Source organism: Phaeoacremonium minimum (assembly GCF_000392275.1).
Source record: "Phaeoacremonium minimum UCRPA7 unplaced genomic scaffold PA7_03_scaffold_468, whole genome shotgun sequence".
NCBI classification, from domain to species: domain Eukaryota; kingdom Fungi; phylum Ascomycota; class Sordariomycetes; order Togniniales; family Togniniaceae; genus Phaeoacremonium; species Phaeoacremonium minimum.
The window spans coordinates 21,655-36,610 of record NW_006921370.1 but is presented as its reverse complement, the minus strand read 5'-3'; the positions used below and the strand labels follow the sequence as shown (position 1 = coordinate 36,610).

The 14,956-nt window shown below is 54.6% G+C and overlaps 5 protein-coding genes across 5 annotated transcripts; 3 read left to right on the top strand and 2 right to left on the bottom strand.

Annotated features, from left to right (window-relative positions):
* Window positions 1-1,936: 1,936 nt before the first annotated feature.
* On the top strand, window positions 1,937-2,518 carry UCRPA7_6337 (putative regulator of chromosome condensation -like protein; the record flags this gene model as incomplete). Its single annotated transcript, XM_007918875.1, has 1 exon — window positions 1,937-2,518. The coding sequence occupies one exon, from the start codon at window positions 1,937-1,939 to the stop codon at window positions 2,516-2,518; it is 582 nt and encodes a 193-aa protein (XP_007917066.1).
* A 998-nt stretch (window positions 2,519-3,516) lies between these two features.
* UCRPA7_6336 (putative eukaryotic translation initiation factor 6 protein) lies at window positions 3,517-4,472 on the top strand (the record flags this gene model as incomplete). The annotated part of the gene is made up of 3 exons (XM_007918874.1): window positions 3,517-3,551; window positions 3,636-3,794; window positions 3,926-4,472. 3 exons carry the CDS (start codon window positions 3,517-3,519, stop codon window positions 4,470-4,472), a joined length of 741 nt encoding a protein of 246 aa, XP_007917065.1.
* A 758-nt stretch (window positions 4,473-5,230) lies between these two features.
* UCRPA7_6335 (hypothetical protein) lies at window positions 5,231-6,211 on the bottom strand (the record flags this gene model as incomplete). The annotated part of the gene is made up of 1 exon (XM_007918873.1): window positions 5,231-6,211. The coding sequence occupies one exon, from the start codon at window positions 6,209-6,211 to the stop codon at window positions 5,231-5,233; it is 981 nt and encodes a 326-aa protein (XP_007917064.1).
* Window positions 6,212-9,450: 3,239 nt separating this feature from the next.
* UCRPA7_6334 (putative ccr4-not transcription complex subunit 7 protein) lies at window positions 9,451-10,995 on the top strand (the record flags this gene model as incomplete). Its single annotated transcript, XM_007918872.1, has 2 exons — window positions 9,451-9,891; window positions 9,946-10,995. The coding sequence occupies 2 exons, from the start codon at window positions 9,451-9,453 to the stop codon at window positions 10,993-10,995; spliced, it is 1,491 nt and encodes a 496-aa protein (XP_007917063.1).
* A 528-nt stretch (window positions 10,996-11,523) lies between these two features.
* On the bottom strand, window positions 11,524-12,910 carry UCRPA7_6333 (putative negative regulation of gluconeogenesis protein; the record flags this gene model as incomplete). Its single annotated transcript, XM_007918871.1, has 3 exons — window positions 11,524-12,156; window positions 12,227-12,766; window positions 12,860-12,910. The coding sequence occupies 3 exons, from the start codon at window positions 12,908-12,910 to the stop codon at window positions 11,524-11,526; spliced, it is 1,224 nt and encodes a 407-aa protein (XP_007917062.1).
* Between the last annotated feature and the right edge of the window lie 2,046 nt (window positions 12,911-14,956).

The window sequence follows — 14,956 nt, the reverse complement described above, 5'->3', positions numbered from 1 at the left end:
CTCTTTAAAGGACCGTACATAAACTGACTTGAATTGAATGAATGAATGAAAGGGTGGATGGATTATATGGATGAACAAGACCCCCGCTGACCGGTGTGCTGAAAAGAGCGAGCAATGCGCCTTTGTCTGAGCAAAGCCACCTACCTACCTACCTGACCTTCCAACCTTGCACGCACCTGTAGTGACCATCAGTCTACCGCCGCCCACGCCATCGCTGGACTGCACCCAATCCCAACATCCCCTCTTCACTCTCCCAGCGTAACTAGACTACCTACGTCCCTTCAACCTTGATTTCCCAACCCAATACGCCAGTCCAGTGTCATCCTCTCACTGCAATCAATCTGCTTCTAAGTGCAGGTTGTTCTTCTTAAGACTATCGACTGTTTTGTGTGCATCTCTTTGTCACACCTCTATCCACTGGTCCTTCTTTGTCGCTTCATGGTGAGTTTGGCCCTCGAAGCCTTTCGCTGTATCCCGACATTGCCCCTCCGCCACGAGCGACTCGACCGCTGCAAGCCTTCTAACTGGCCTTCACAACTTGTCAACTCCGCCTACGTGGTTAGACTTGTCGCCCCCCGATTGCTGCCTCATCTTTTTATCTGGGTTCATATTCTAACGTACCATCTTGTCAGTCTGAGGATCCTGGCCCTCCGCGCCGCCCTCCTAACGCACCGCCCGCCGAAGAGGTGATACATAACGCTAGGAGGCAGATCTACGAGGAACGATACCGCATAGCGGTGGAGCGCAATCGGCTTTTACAGGACAGCTTGCAACAGCAGAGACAACGAACAGAGGAAGCGCGGGGACAGAGCCAGGCTGCTGAAGAGCGATATCGACACGCCAACCGAATAGTACGGTCCATCCTCGATGACCGTCCGCCGGACGCCGAGGTCAGCCCTTCTGGAGAACTTTTCAGAGCGATAGAGCGATTCCACCAGACCAACACTGGCCGGCATCAGGACGACAACCACGCGGCGACGTCGTCCAGGACCACTATGTCCTCGGATCCCACGCGGGATCTCCAGCGCAGGTTCTCCAGAGAACCCCAGGATAGGAATACAGACTCTGCACCGCCGTACTCTGGCCTGAGCTCCAGCGGTACACCCTCGCTCCCTTCACTGCGATCGCTTGGTTCGAGGAGGGCGCCTACAATGTCCGGTCCAGGCGGTTCTGGCCGTCCAAGCCGGTACAGACCTAGCGACAGATATGACAGGTACCTGGATAGATACCGCACCTCTGCCGACCCTCGTAGCAGCAATCCAAGCTTTGAGGATCTGGATCACACACTGGAAGACGCCAACTCACACCTACGGGCCCTGCTCGACTTTACAACCAACAATCCAATTATGTCCCCACTAGGGCCTTCTCTTGCATCGCCTCCCCTTCAGCCCCTAGAACATGCCGAAGACAGCCGTCGAGCCAAGCGACGAAAACTTGACTCTGAGAGACTTGGGTCTCATTATAAGGGATTTCGATATGGGAGGTATGGCCAGGTTGAGCCTGGCCAGCTTACGATGGAGCTCGTCAGTTGTGACGGAGGCCTCTACAGCAACGAGAGCTGCTATGCCGCGGAGAATATACTGAAAAACGACAACTCCGTTTATTGCACCAAGGGCAATAGGTGTAACGTCGTTCTCAGACACCAGGGTGCCACAGTCTTCAGCCTGAAGGAGTTGATTATCAAGGCCCCTGGGTCCAATTATTCATCCCCGTGAGTTCCAATGTATAAAATATACCCAAGTGAACGTAACACTGACAAATACACAGCGTACGAGAGGGGATGGTATTCATCTCCATGAGTTCAGATGATCTGCTCTCAAGAACAGCGCAGTATCAGATACAGTATCAGCCTACTAGGGGAGGCAGGTCCAATTCAGACAGAGATAATAGAGCGTTAGCATCTATCATGTCGATACACCACCACGAGGATGGCTCAATGACGAGGGCTCAGATGCGGCAGCGGAGGCTGTACATCACCGGCATGGACGAGGACGAGGACTTTAGGACAGCCCAGATCCCGTCGGAATTCACGGTTGCACCACCGCCATTCCGTGTAACCACAACGTCAGATTGCAGCGAGGACGAGGACGAGACGGCGCCAAGAGTGAGGCGCAGGACGCCGAACCGCATCGGGGCGCTGCCCTTTGAGAGCGACAGCAGCGAGGACGGAAACCCCTTTGCGCCGTACGAGTACGCCTCGTTCGAGGACATAGCGCCCATGGGCTACCGGCGGGGAGAGAGCATGACGCTGGCTGAAGCTGCCGAGGCGTCGCAGCTGGCTACGCAGGAGGCGGTACGAGCGGTGGGAGGGGAGCTGATGGCGCCTCACGCCAAGTTCAACATTGAGAAGGACAAGAACAAGTGCACGATCAAGTTCGACCCGCCCGTATCAGGCAGGTTCATACTGTTGAAGATGTGGAGTCCGCACCACGACCCTACGGGGAATATTGATATCCAAGGCGTTATTGCGAAGGGCTTTGCTGGACCACGGTATTTTCCGTCGGTAGAGCTACGATGAGAAGCATGATAGACGTGAAGGAGCGTCTATGTGGAAGCGGACACGCCAGGCAAGACTAGCGGTACCTCGGGACCAGCACGAAGGCACATTGATATCCGGTCTTGCGTGGAATTCCGTGGAATGCATTTATGGAGTTTAATGCGTTATGGTATGATATGTGCTACATGGTTGCAATAGTGGCGTTATCAAAGGTTATACAGTTTCCACGGGCATATTATACACCTACATCGAAGGCCTTCTTCTCTTCCGCTCTCGTAGCAAGATACATTAGGTGGCTAGCTACAGACATTCAGCACCAATCAATTAGCGATCTTGTGCCATAGGAGCTCAAGCTATTACATGATTGATAGGAAAAGAAATGCAGAGTCTTTTAGAAAGGTTATCAAGGACCATCCCCAGCACCTACAAGGCTGATGGGTGATGCTTGATATGATTGCAAGACAGGGGGCAGTCACTTGGTTATTGCCGAGCCCAATGGGATGTGAGGTCAAGCGCGCTAACGATAGACATCATAGTTCATCAGAATGAAAATGCTGTATTTGCTCCCAGTGGGTTTCGAGAAGCGATGCAAGTGAAGAGTCACCAACCAGTGGCGGTGCTCAGCGAAATCACCCAAGAGAAATTGTTTCTGCAGTGTCATTGAGTCATCGGGCCAGAATATTGCAAGCCAGCCCGCCTGCTGACTCTTCCTAGTTAGTGCCCGCCAGCCAGCACCAAGAAGAAACCTTACCAAGCAGATGGGAAATTGCCCCGCCCCCGCTGGCCACAGGTAGGGTGTGGACGGACTGACGAACGTCAGGCCCACCGAAGGCAAATAAAGTCAAGAGCTTTCCCTCCCGCAAAAATTTCCAACCACCAAGGCAATCGACCCAGCCAGCAGCGCAACACATTCCCAGACGACCAGAAGCACTCTCACATAGAGTGCTATCTCCTCCTAAACCTCCCCTTAAAACCTTTCAGCCATTAGCGGAGGAACAGCCCTCGAGATACCCGCAAGCATGGCTGTGCGAGCACAATTTGAGAACTCCAACGAGTGAGCATTTGACCCCACTATGAGAACCCCGCGATGATTTTTGAGTCGGACATCCTCTGGGCTTACACACGTCTCCGCGCGCAGAGTCGGCGTCTTCTCGACGCTCACCAATTCATACGCCCTCGTCGCCATTGGCGCTAGCGAGAACTTCTACAGTGTCTTCGAGGCCGAGCTGCAGGATGTCATCCCCATCTGCAGGACCACAATCGCCGGCACACGCATCGTCGGCCGGTTAACAGCTGGGTAAGCACGCACGATTTCCCCTCGGCCGTCTTGTCTTGGAGACTCTATTGGACTGCCTAGGAGCAAGGTTCCTTGACGTATCGAGGAGGCAGTACGGGCGCAACGAATCGAGCTGACATGGTCTCACACAGCAACCGTAAGGGCCTCCTAGTACCCACCAGCACCACAGACCAGGAGTTGCAGCATCTGCGGAACAGCCTACCAGACGAGATCAAGATCCAGAGGATAGAGGAGCGGCTATCAGCGCTCGGCAACGTCATTGTCGCTAACGACCACATCGCGCTCGTCCACCCGGACCTGGAGCGCGAGACGGAGGAGATCATCGCCGACGTGCTCGGCGTCGAGGTCTTCCGGCAGACGGTCGCCGACAACGTCCTGGTCGGCAGCTACATGGCGCTGTCGAACCAGGGCGGCCTCGTGCACCCCAAGACCTCGATACAGGACCAGGACGAGCTCTCCAGCCTGCTGCAGGTGCCGCTGGTCGCCGGCTCCGTCAACCGCGGCAGCAACGTCGTCGGCGGCGGCATGGTCGTCAACGACTGGCTCGCCGTCACGGGCCTCGACACCACGGCCACCGAGCTCAGCGTTATCGAGAGCGTCTTCCGTCTCGGCGAGGGCGCTGGCCCGAGCAATATCAACACCAACATGAAGGACACGATGGTGGAGTCGTTCTACTAAAAGTGCTTTTATGTCTGGCGGGATCTGCTTAGTGATCAGTACATGTCTCTTCGGCATGACAGCGACTCAGTCCCTGGAACACCGTAATTAGCCCCTTTCATCGGGCGATATGATACTGCTCCAGCGGGCGAACGGTTTTACTACTCGAACGAAAGGCGATGGCGTGCCGGTACAAGGGGTTTTCACGGTTGACTTTATCAACCACCAGAGCCCGGGTGTTAGTCAGGCGGTATGCCAAACAATTGTGTTCATCCCCGACAGGTATACATGCCGTGGGCGGGATGTATGTGTCTGGGCTGGTGTGGAGTGGAGCGGGTGAATAAATGCATGATCGGCCCCCTGGCTCGAGAGGCTTATTTATGGTCAAGCCCGAGTCACTTATAGTCACGGAGGACAGCGAGGCACGAGAGCTTCTTTTCGAGGCTTGCCTTAAGAGTTAGGAAAATGAAATAATTTTCCTATACTTCATTGTGATTCATCGTAGCAAATGTGAACAGGGTGACTTTAATACTAACAAACACTCAAAGATCATTAAGAGACCTTTTTTGCACGATTCTCATTTCGAAGTATCACATCAGATTGTATATCAGACAAACGGGTATGTCTATTGCAAGACGTTACGGTGGTGGGCCTAGTGTCTATGTTTTCCATTCTCATATGCAGTCATGTCCCCAAACCTGGGAACCGTGAAATGCCAGTCTAATTTATCCAATTCACGTCATGATGCCGACCGCCCAAAGCCCTGGGCTCAACGCACATCATAGGCCAATGCCATTCACCATGTCCAGAGCCCCTTCGACAGCGACTTCCAGGTGCCCAACTCGCTGCTTGAGCGCCTTGTTCTCATCCCTCAGGAGGCTGACGGTATCCCATGCAACGCTAGCATCCTGGCCTTTGCAGTTCCGGCAGCCAGCGCCTACATATTCGTCCCCTTCCCTCAATGGCTCTCCGGAGATGTTCTTCATGAGCTTCTGGAAGGTTGTCATTTGCTGGCCTCCCCTCGCTTTCGGAGGTGACAGGGTCGCCGCCTTGGGTCGAGAAGTCGGACCATCCGCAACGCTGCCCTCGTAAGCACTCGGGGCATTCGTCGGGCTCCGCGAGCGCGAGAAGACGCTCTCGACTTCAACGCTGTCGTCATCGGTGTCGTAGCTCATGTCGGACTTCATCGTCTCGGCGCTTTTCCGCCAGCCCTGTCTCCGCTGCTCCTCGTCCACACCAAGGTCCTCGGAGACGGTCGAGCCCTCGGACATGGCGACGGCGAGGCCCTTCTCGCGGGCCATGCGCTCCTTCTCCTCGGCCCTGGCCTTCTTCTCCGCAATGAGGTCCTCCATCAGCCGCTTCATGTCCCTCTCGTGGTCGGCCGCCTTGCGCGCCATGTCCTCCAGCTGCATCTTGAGGTGCTTTGCGCGCGTCTCCGCCTCTTCCAGCTCGTCGCGCTGGGCCTCCCTCTCGGCCTCGATGTCGCGCAGGGCGGCGGTCCGCTGGCGGTAGGCCCCCTGCATCTTATGCAGCAGGCCGGTGGCGTTCGCCTGCAGGTTCTTGAACGCCGACGGCGAGAAGGTGTCGCGCTCCGTGGGCGGGCCGCCAGGGAACAGCGCCGCCTCGACGTTCATGCTCAGCAGCTCGTCGTCCATGGTCGCGCTCGTGGGCGACTGCGTGAGGCGGGACAGCGTCTGGGTGAAGAAGGCGAAGCGCGACTGGCCCGGCGTCGTGCTGCCTTTTGGCGTGGGTGACTCCATGCCGCCGGTCTGGCTCTTCTTCGGCCTCGTGGGCGTCGTGTCTGGTGTTGCGTGTCGTGAGAGTGCCGGTGACGCTGACGGGGACGGTGACAGGTGCGCCACCGGAGAGCCTCCCTCCGACCGACCTGGAGACCCGGACATGCCTGATAGAAACCCGCCTATTCTTCCCATGGGGCTCTCAGAAGCCCTCCCCTTGGTGCCGTCTCCGGTGAGTGGCATCTCGTCGCTTGTCGATGGCCGTGTCTGCTTCCGCTCTGGCGAGGGCAGTCTCGTTCGGATGTTGAGAGGCAGCAGGTTCGGAAACGGTTGCTGCCGGCTGTGCGTCTGCTGCGAGGAGGGCGAGTCTCTCGCATCTGCGTAGGAGGAAGAGTAGGCACTGCTGTATTCTTGTAGGTTGCGCGGCGTGTTGTACGAAGCCTGGAGCTCGACTGGAGCAGGTGCTAGTCCGCTCTCGACCTGGGGAGCAACAACACCACCTGTTGGAGATCCATCGGACGGGGGAGTCTGGCACGTCGACGGACTCTGGGCTGACGCCGGCGGGTCATGACAGGCATTCCCACCAGCACCACCGCCAGAAGACGCGGCGGTGGTGTTCCCCCTATCCCTTAGCATGACGATTAATGCGTTTCGGCTAAGCCAGGACTACGATCCCCAGCGGGCTGGTCGTTGGTCGCGGATGATTTGTTTAGTGGGGTCCAATTACCCTTGAGGAGATCCCCGTACCTAGGTAGTACAGTGGATTGGCGGGAGTGGCTTTTCGATTCAGGCACAGGGAAACAAAGTTCGTCTAGCTGTGCTGCAGATTTATTCTCTCAACGGAGAGGCAGCTAGGAGAGACCGAACGAGGGTTTTTTTGAGTTTGAGCGAGATGGTTCTCGGCCTTTGCTGGTGTGTCTCGGGTGGCGGGCCAAAAGCAGGTGGTTGCTCTTGCAGCTTCCAGGGTCTCTCTATTGACAAGAGCGAATCAATATTCGGCTTGTGATAGCTGTGCAGATGCACTACCGCAATGCGGTGCTTGTAGGTAGGCGGATGAGGCGGGGTCCTTTGACAGGTGGCTGGCCGCAGGATACACACCCTTTCCACGATTTCGGTCGGCGAGCTGAGCTGAATGTCGGGTTGACTGAACGGGCTGCGGCGGTGGTGTGCACGCAAGCCGATTGCGTTTGTTGATCAATGCCGGACGAGCACCCTGTAGCTGTAGCTGTAGAACCAGGGTCTGGAGGACGGCTGGTGGGAGGTAGCCCGAGAAGGTTGGAAATGCCTTGCTTGTATGGTGGTGTTTATGCAAAGAACCCTCCTGCAAAGATGCTGGTCTTCGATCTCTGTCTGCTTGCCTGCCTGCCTGCCTGCCTGCCTTCTACATTGAACAATCTGGCATGCGAGAAATCAATAGAAACTTGAAGTGGGAAAATAACAACAGGATCGAGGCGTGCCACGAGTGCGAAACAAGAATACACACAACCTGCATTCGTCATACCTCAGGTATTGTAGACTGCTGCGGCAGGGGGTTGGCCCGGCAAACCTGCAGGGTCCCGCTTCTCTACACAGCCATTTGAGAGGCCCACTATGAGACAATGCCCATAGTGCTCAAGCAGGCCACATTCCAACAGCCCCGAACAAATGACAGTGTCTTGTGCAATTGTGATTGCACTGGGATGAGTAAAGGCAAGTCAGCTGCAAGTCTGGACATCAACTTTCCCCATTTTTACAAGACTTTCTCAACTGGGGGCTTGTTATCTTGCATTTTGAAGAAGACGATAGCCAGCAGGCCTTGTCCTAGGTGCATCATTGCAGGTCTTACCCAGCACCTTTTATTTCCTGCAGAGTGCACTAGGAGATCACATAGACCATTACCGGGGGAGGGAAATTTAGTAACTATTGATGCATAGGGGTTTCACATAAGACTGCTCCGAGTCACGATGCATCGGGGTTTCTTATAGCTATACTTGCTATTCTTCTCATCTCCTGGACACGTTAATCAACCAAGGTAAAGGGACGTTGCTAATGGTGAAATGATAGCTCGCTATAGGTTGCTGCCGTTGATAACCCGGTCGCTTGTCTATGGCCCGGCAATTGACTACTGTGCATCCTGTTATCCTGCTGTACGATTGTTGTTCGAGGGCTCATAACGGACAGAAAGTTGTCTTTGGTTCCCAGCCGAAAAGAGTGCAGGGCAAGGTATCGGTGGTCACCCAAACAGGAGGGCACCGATAGTATGGGAGATTGAGCACATAGTAGTCGGCGAAAGAATATTTTCCCTTGAAGACCCAATGCCTGTTGCCAGAGGCAGATATAGCGATCTATTATGTACAGTGGAACCACCAGGTCGGCTCCTAGTAGCTCAATGATGTGCCTCTCCGTGCCCTTCTCCGTGATGCTCGTCCTTCAGGAAGAAGTGCTCATACGCACAGTACCCTGCGAAAGCCACTGTCGCTATACCCAGACCCGGGAATCCACGCTTGAATCGGTTCCATCGGCTGAAGAGTCCTGTGTATCGCCATGCCTCGCTGCAATCACGTTAGCTTGCCAACCCATTGCAGAATTTAAAGCTCATATGACTAACGCCCTCTCCCAAGGATCATATCTTGGTGTTCCTGCTGCCTCTCTGAGCTTCTTGATGTCGAATCCCGTGATGTTCGGCTGCTCGCCATGCCGGTAGGCTCCTAAAACCCTGTAGAAAACGAACGACTTTTCGTCAGTGATAGCTCTGCAAAACTCGGCAGAGTAGATACGAATGCTCTTCAAAGAGAACTCACCGAGTTGGGCGCATCTTGAAGGACCAATTGACCTGCCAATTGACATCTACAGCGCGCAAGATGGAGTCTTCGCACTCGGTTGCGCGTGGTGCTGCTCGGCTTAGCGCAAAGGAAGATGAGGTGGGATCAATATCGGCCCGGACTTTGAGGAAGGTCCTGATTGGTTCTGTTTTTAACCACCAGGGAGAGTCAAAGTGGGTCTCTCCGCTGCCAGCTGCTTCCGTCCATCGATGTCACTCGACTACCTTTTCTCCTCGACACCTCGACTTTACAGACGTTAAATTCCACGACGAAAAGCATACGCGACAATTTTTGCTCAGAAGCGATACTGCCCCAGCTTCTCTCATCCATATTATCCCCCAAGCGGCCTTCGGCGGCTCGTTTTACGACTTCGCTTACCCATGCTTGATTACATTCACCTCCGAGATACCACACCCTCAATACCTACAATACGGAAAGCTTCACCAATCTGGACGAAATAGCATGCCTCCGCAGCTGAACAGGTTCCAGAGTGGACCGAATACGATCTCTCCCTACCAGCACCAGTTTCCCGGTCACGCACCGGGTCATTCTGGAAGCCACCCCCAGCTGGGGGGCAACCCGTCGTATCTCAACCCGAACCCGCAGATCAGCCCCTTCGCCGCAAATGGCAACGTACTAAGCCTAGCAGGAGGTCTTAATGGAGGTGGAGGATTTGGTGTAGGAGCAGACAGTGGCCTCGCGAGCCATGCTGCGCGCATGGGCTTTGCACATGGGGCGAGTCTCCAGCAACAGCAGCATGCGCAACAGCAAGGTCATGTGCTGGGCGAGCATGGCGGACGTAATCAGACAAAGGGAAGGATACGAGAGGTGTGGAAGCATAACCTGCACGAGGAGATGGCCATCCTGAGGGACCTGGTGGACAAATATCCATACATTGCGATGGTGAGGCTGAAACTCAGCCAATGCTGAAATGGGCGTAATTTCTGACGTACACAGGATACCGAGTTCCCGGGTGTGGTTTCACGGCCAATGGGTGGATTCCGAGGAAAGAGCGACTACCATTACCAATGTCTACGGACGAATGTGGACATGCTCAAAGTCATCCAGATAGGCATCACCCTGTTCAACGAAGATGGAGAGACCCCGCCCGCGAGACCGAACTCGGCAGATTCTATGGATAAGGGACTTGCGGCTAGGCGAATGGCAAGTCAGGGGCCGCTCCCTTATGCTTGGCAGTTCAATTTCAAATTCTCTCTCAAAGACGACATGTTCAACCAGACTTCGATCGAGTCTCTACAGCAAGCGGGGATTGACTTCCAGTTGCTGGAGCGAGATGGCATCGACCCACATGAATTCGCTTCCCTCCTCATTCCCTCTGGCCTGGTCTGCTTTGAAAATGTCAGATGGATATCTTTCCATGGTGGCTACGACTTCGGCTATCTTACAAAGCTGCTCATTTGCAAGCAGCTGCCCAACGACGAAGTGGAGTTTGATCAGTTAATGAAACTCTACTTCCCCAGCACATACGACGTCAAGCACTTAATGAAGCACGCTATCAAGCTGCACAACTCTGGCCTCCTGACCCCTGGTGATCCCAGTAGCACGGAAGTCCTCCAGAAGTTCGAGCACAAATCTGGACTCGAGAATATTGCAGAGGCTCTTAAGATCAAGCGCGTGGGATCAGCCCACCAAGCTGGCTCTGACTCGTTGATTACCGGCAAGGTCTTCTTCCAGATGAGAGACAAGATCTTCAACGGCGAGATTCCAGATGAGCATCTTGGCAAGGTCTGGGGGCTTGGCGTCCCTGACATCTCCACTGTTATGAGCATGAGGGATGCTTCGACGCTCGAGAACACACCACCCAACCAGAACGGCACAGGCATGCAGAACGGAGCACCAAGCACTCCGAATACCGGCACTGTCGGCCTCGTCACCACGCCTGCCGCCCAGTCACATAACACCAATGGTATGAACATGGGACCCATGACTCCTGGCGGAGGCGGCGGTGTCTTTGGCAACTTTGCCTTCGCAGGCAGTGGAAGATAGACAGCCTACGTGGTTCATTGCTGGACTTGTTCAGACATTCTTCTAATGGAAATAAAAGCGCTAGGGGTATCGGGTCTCATCAATGACGGTTTGGTACTCCTGCACTTTGGCAACGTACGGAGTTAGGAAAATCGGCGGTTGCTTTAAACTTTGTCAGGTACACTCGATTGTAGGGAGTCAAACGGCGGACGTTCTGGCCTTCGGCAGCGGATGGCCCAGTGTATTGTAGTATTGTTACGTGATTCACTAAGGGGTAGTGGTTCGTGAATATTAAGATAGGGGCTGTATGACGAATCTAAGCAACGAGCCCATTCCACACACGTTGATTTATTTCTTCGTTTCATTCTATTGCGTATGTGTTAGACGAGGCTGGATCAATCTAAAGACCCGTAAAAGTAAAACAGCCAACCCTGTCCAGAACTCCGTTTCCATGCCGTGCTCCGTACGCTGAGAAGGTCCTGAATCGTTATGGTGAAATGCAAATTGCGATCGCAGAAGGTGATGATACAAAGGATAGGTCGGCCATGCTCATGTGATGAATACCTTCTTCATCTTGTCCGTAGAATACACCTCTCCGGTCCGTAGATCCTTGACTTGTCCGTCCGGCAGGGCTGCCTTCTTGGCATACTCCTCCAGCTTCTCTTTGCCGTACACCCGGCCGTTGGGCAGCAGCATCAGGTCGTGCTCGACGTGGCTCTTGCTATGGTGGGCGTAGGGCACGTTGCGTGCCAGCTGATTCAGCTCGGTCGAGCAGATGGGGCAGACGGAGGTGGTGAGCGAGGTGGAGTGGCTAGGGGTGGCGGACGAGCTGGGGTGCGAGGAGTGGCAGGCGGGCGTTTTGAGGGCCGAGAGGCCGGAGGACAGGGCGATGTGCAGCAGCGGGAAGGAGGGCAGGGCCAGCAGGGCGTTGTGCGTCTCGGTGAAGATGTCGGCCAGCATCCCCCACCGCTCCGGGCTGTACATGTCGCGGTACTCGCGGCCCGCGTGGTCCGGCGGGAAGGCGAGCAGCGCGCCCGCCTGGCTGACCTCGCGCGGGAACGACTCCTTGAAAGGCACGAGGAATTTCTTGGCGAAGATGATCGCCTCGAGCATTTTGCTCTGCTGCTGTGTTCGCACGAGCTCGATATACTGCTGGAATCGAAGCTGGAACTCGAGATTGCTCTGGCCAAAGAATCAGCGTCTTCCCTTGTTGTTCCTAACGATCGACGTTATAGGGTACAGAAAAACTTACGTCCATCTTCCGTAATTCTTTCTTGTTATCTGTGCACCAGTCCAACGCCTCCTTCACGCTCCCGGCCTTCAAACTGTCCCTGATCTTGCTCATGGCCACAAACGTCTCGATATCGACCAGATCGTTCATATCTCTCTCTTTAGCTAGAGCTTTGGCGCTGTCATTGTAGCCGTGCCGTAGCAGATAGTCGACAAGCAAACGGTCTAGACGTCGACGGCTCCATCCTTCGTATGCTACATCGTCGAGGGTGTGCATGCGAGCCAAATCGCCGAGGTGTGTAGCGCGGGCGCCAACCTGGCGGTAGAGACGGGCCTCCTCATCGGCGCAGGCGGCTAACTTTCGCTTGATGCCGCGCATGCGGGCGATCATGGTGTCGAGGTTCTTGACAACATCGTCGGGCGAGGACCGGCCATTAAGGGCACCTGTCGCCGTCGTCTTCAGCAGGTTCTTGACGGCGCTGCTGCCGTGCTCGACTGTGAAGTGCGCAGAGCGAAAATTCTTCCGCAGGAGTTCATATGGGAGTCGGAGGAGTGGTTGGTCCTAGATTGAGAGATGAGATTGCTTGTCAATGACGTCGTTCTTCCCGCTCTTCGGGAGATGAGGTTTAGAATAGGAAGAGTCGCCATGGCTTACAAGAAGAAGATGGTTTGCATGGTCAATCTTAGATATTGTATGGTCCCCCATGTTGGCTATTCTGCGCGCTCTGAGGCAAACTGAGAGTGTGCTGCAGTTGTGAAGTCCCGCTTGACCATGTGCAGTTGGATCAAAGCTTCAGAGGTGCAGTTGAGGTTTCTATATCGCCACGGCGGGGTGTGCTCTTAGGCTCTCGCACCTGCTCGATTGGCTCCCATTTAATCCAAGGTACTCTTTGAGCAGACGACCAAATGATACTAGCGGCTCTCACCGGTTACCATCCTGTCAAACAACAGAGCCACGATATGTTGCCGTGGGGAGGTACACAGATGTGCCTGCCGGCAGACTATTCTGAGGTGATGGCTGAGGTATGGCGTGCCACACACGCAGTCTAGAGGGGTCAAGGGATCCTTGGGAAGGTGGGGGCTGATTAGTCGGCAAGGCCACTCTCCAGATCACTTGACATAGGGAATGAGCACCTTTGTGAAACAGTATCACACAGTTTATGGATGGGGGGGCTTCTACTGTCTGTCAAGCCAAGCCCAGCGGATTACGACGAGTCCGTCGATGGACAAACAAGCGGCTTTGCAGCAGCTGATGCGGACGCGATGCAATGCAGCAGCAAGCAGCAAGGTTGAGGCAAGGTTGCCCCCGTTCGATCTGAGGGTCTACGGGTCGCCTACATGAGCAAGGCGACCGGTTACCAGGAAGCCTCGGCCGAGTACGACGTACATCACCTAGTTAGGCAAGGCACAGAGTGGTTTGTGTAGATGGTGATAAGGGAGTAAAAGCTACAGGTCATATTGGGTGCCTTGGTGTGCATGAGGGAGGAATTGCAGCCAACATACAAGTCCACAACCCCCCCAGCCCACAGCCTCGTCAACTCAACCGGTGGCGTCGGGAGTCATACTGTGTGTCCTGGTTGGCAGGTGACTGAACTGAACAAGGCCGAAAGACAGATCAACCCTCATCTGCCTTTACTGTAGGTTCCTACAGCTTGCATCTCTGTCTCAAGGCTGGCAAACATGACAACCTTGGAACTGGGCAGGTCATGATGCGCCTCTTGTTTGACCGAGAGGGCAGCGAGTTCTGGTGGCTACGAGGCGCTCCTCTGATTCGACAGCGGCGAGTTTCAACATTCAATGGAGAGTCTGGGGTCCTGTCCGGCAATGGTGGAGGTTCTTCCCCGTCGAGGTGTAGGCGTGCGGTTTTCTGTCCTGTAAGCTGAAGGTACACAGTCACGAAGGTGTCTGCGCTACTGCATCAGTAGAGATTGGTCCGTGCACCCGGAAAATCCCACACCTTCCCCGTTGGCGCCGCTCATTGGCCCAAGCTTGCCTGGCCCCCCTCCTTGTCGCTGCTCCCAAGATAGATAAACCTTCAGGATCCGTCACCTGACTCCTTGTCCTCTCATCTCGCTCAGGTCCACCTTGAGCTCACGCCCGCTGTGAACAGGTTGATCTGTCTATGCAAAGTTGTTGGGTTTTTTAATCAGAGAACCGATCGCGAAAGACTCTGTGTGTATTGACTGTCTTGATTTTCTTCCTTTTTTGGTTCGGAGTCGCGGCTTTCGAAACGCGCTTCGCCTTCTTGTTCTGCCGCCGCGGTCGCCGACACGTCCGACACACGTGCGATACCACGTTTTTCGCAAACAGCACATGATCTGAGGATCGCGAATTGGTAAGCTAGTCTACCCGTTTCATTTCATCAAAGTCCATCAAGAGCTGCACTTCACAATGCAAAAGAGACACGGCGCAACAAGTCGAGGCAACTATTTACACGACTTTCCTCGTCGTGGAAGGATGAAATCTCTGTCGTTGCTGCGAATGTTGCCTTTCAGCGACACACTTTCAGCCAGCCAGCTGCCTTTGTCGTTGATAATCTGATCTCACTTGTCATGGCACCAGCTCAGCCTTCTGATATCATATTCATCTCATCTCAGAAGATTTCTGTAAACAGATCTCTCTCACATTACAAGCACAGTAGCCGAAGTCGGCAGTTCAGGTTATTACGCTACTTAGGCAGACCTGTGAGCAGTGTCAACTACAGTTACACATTCGGGTTGCATGTTGCATTTTCTCACAGCCTTGGACATGC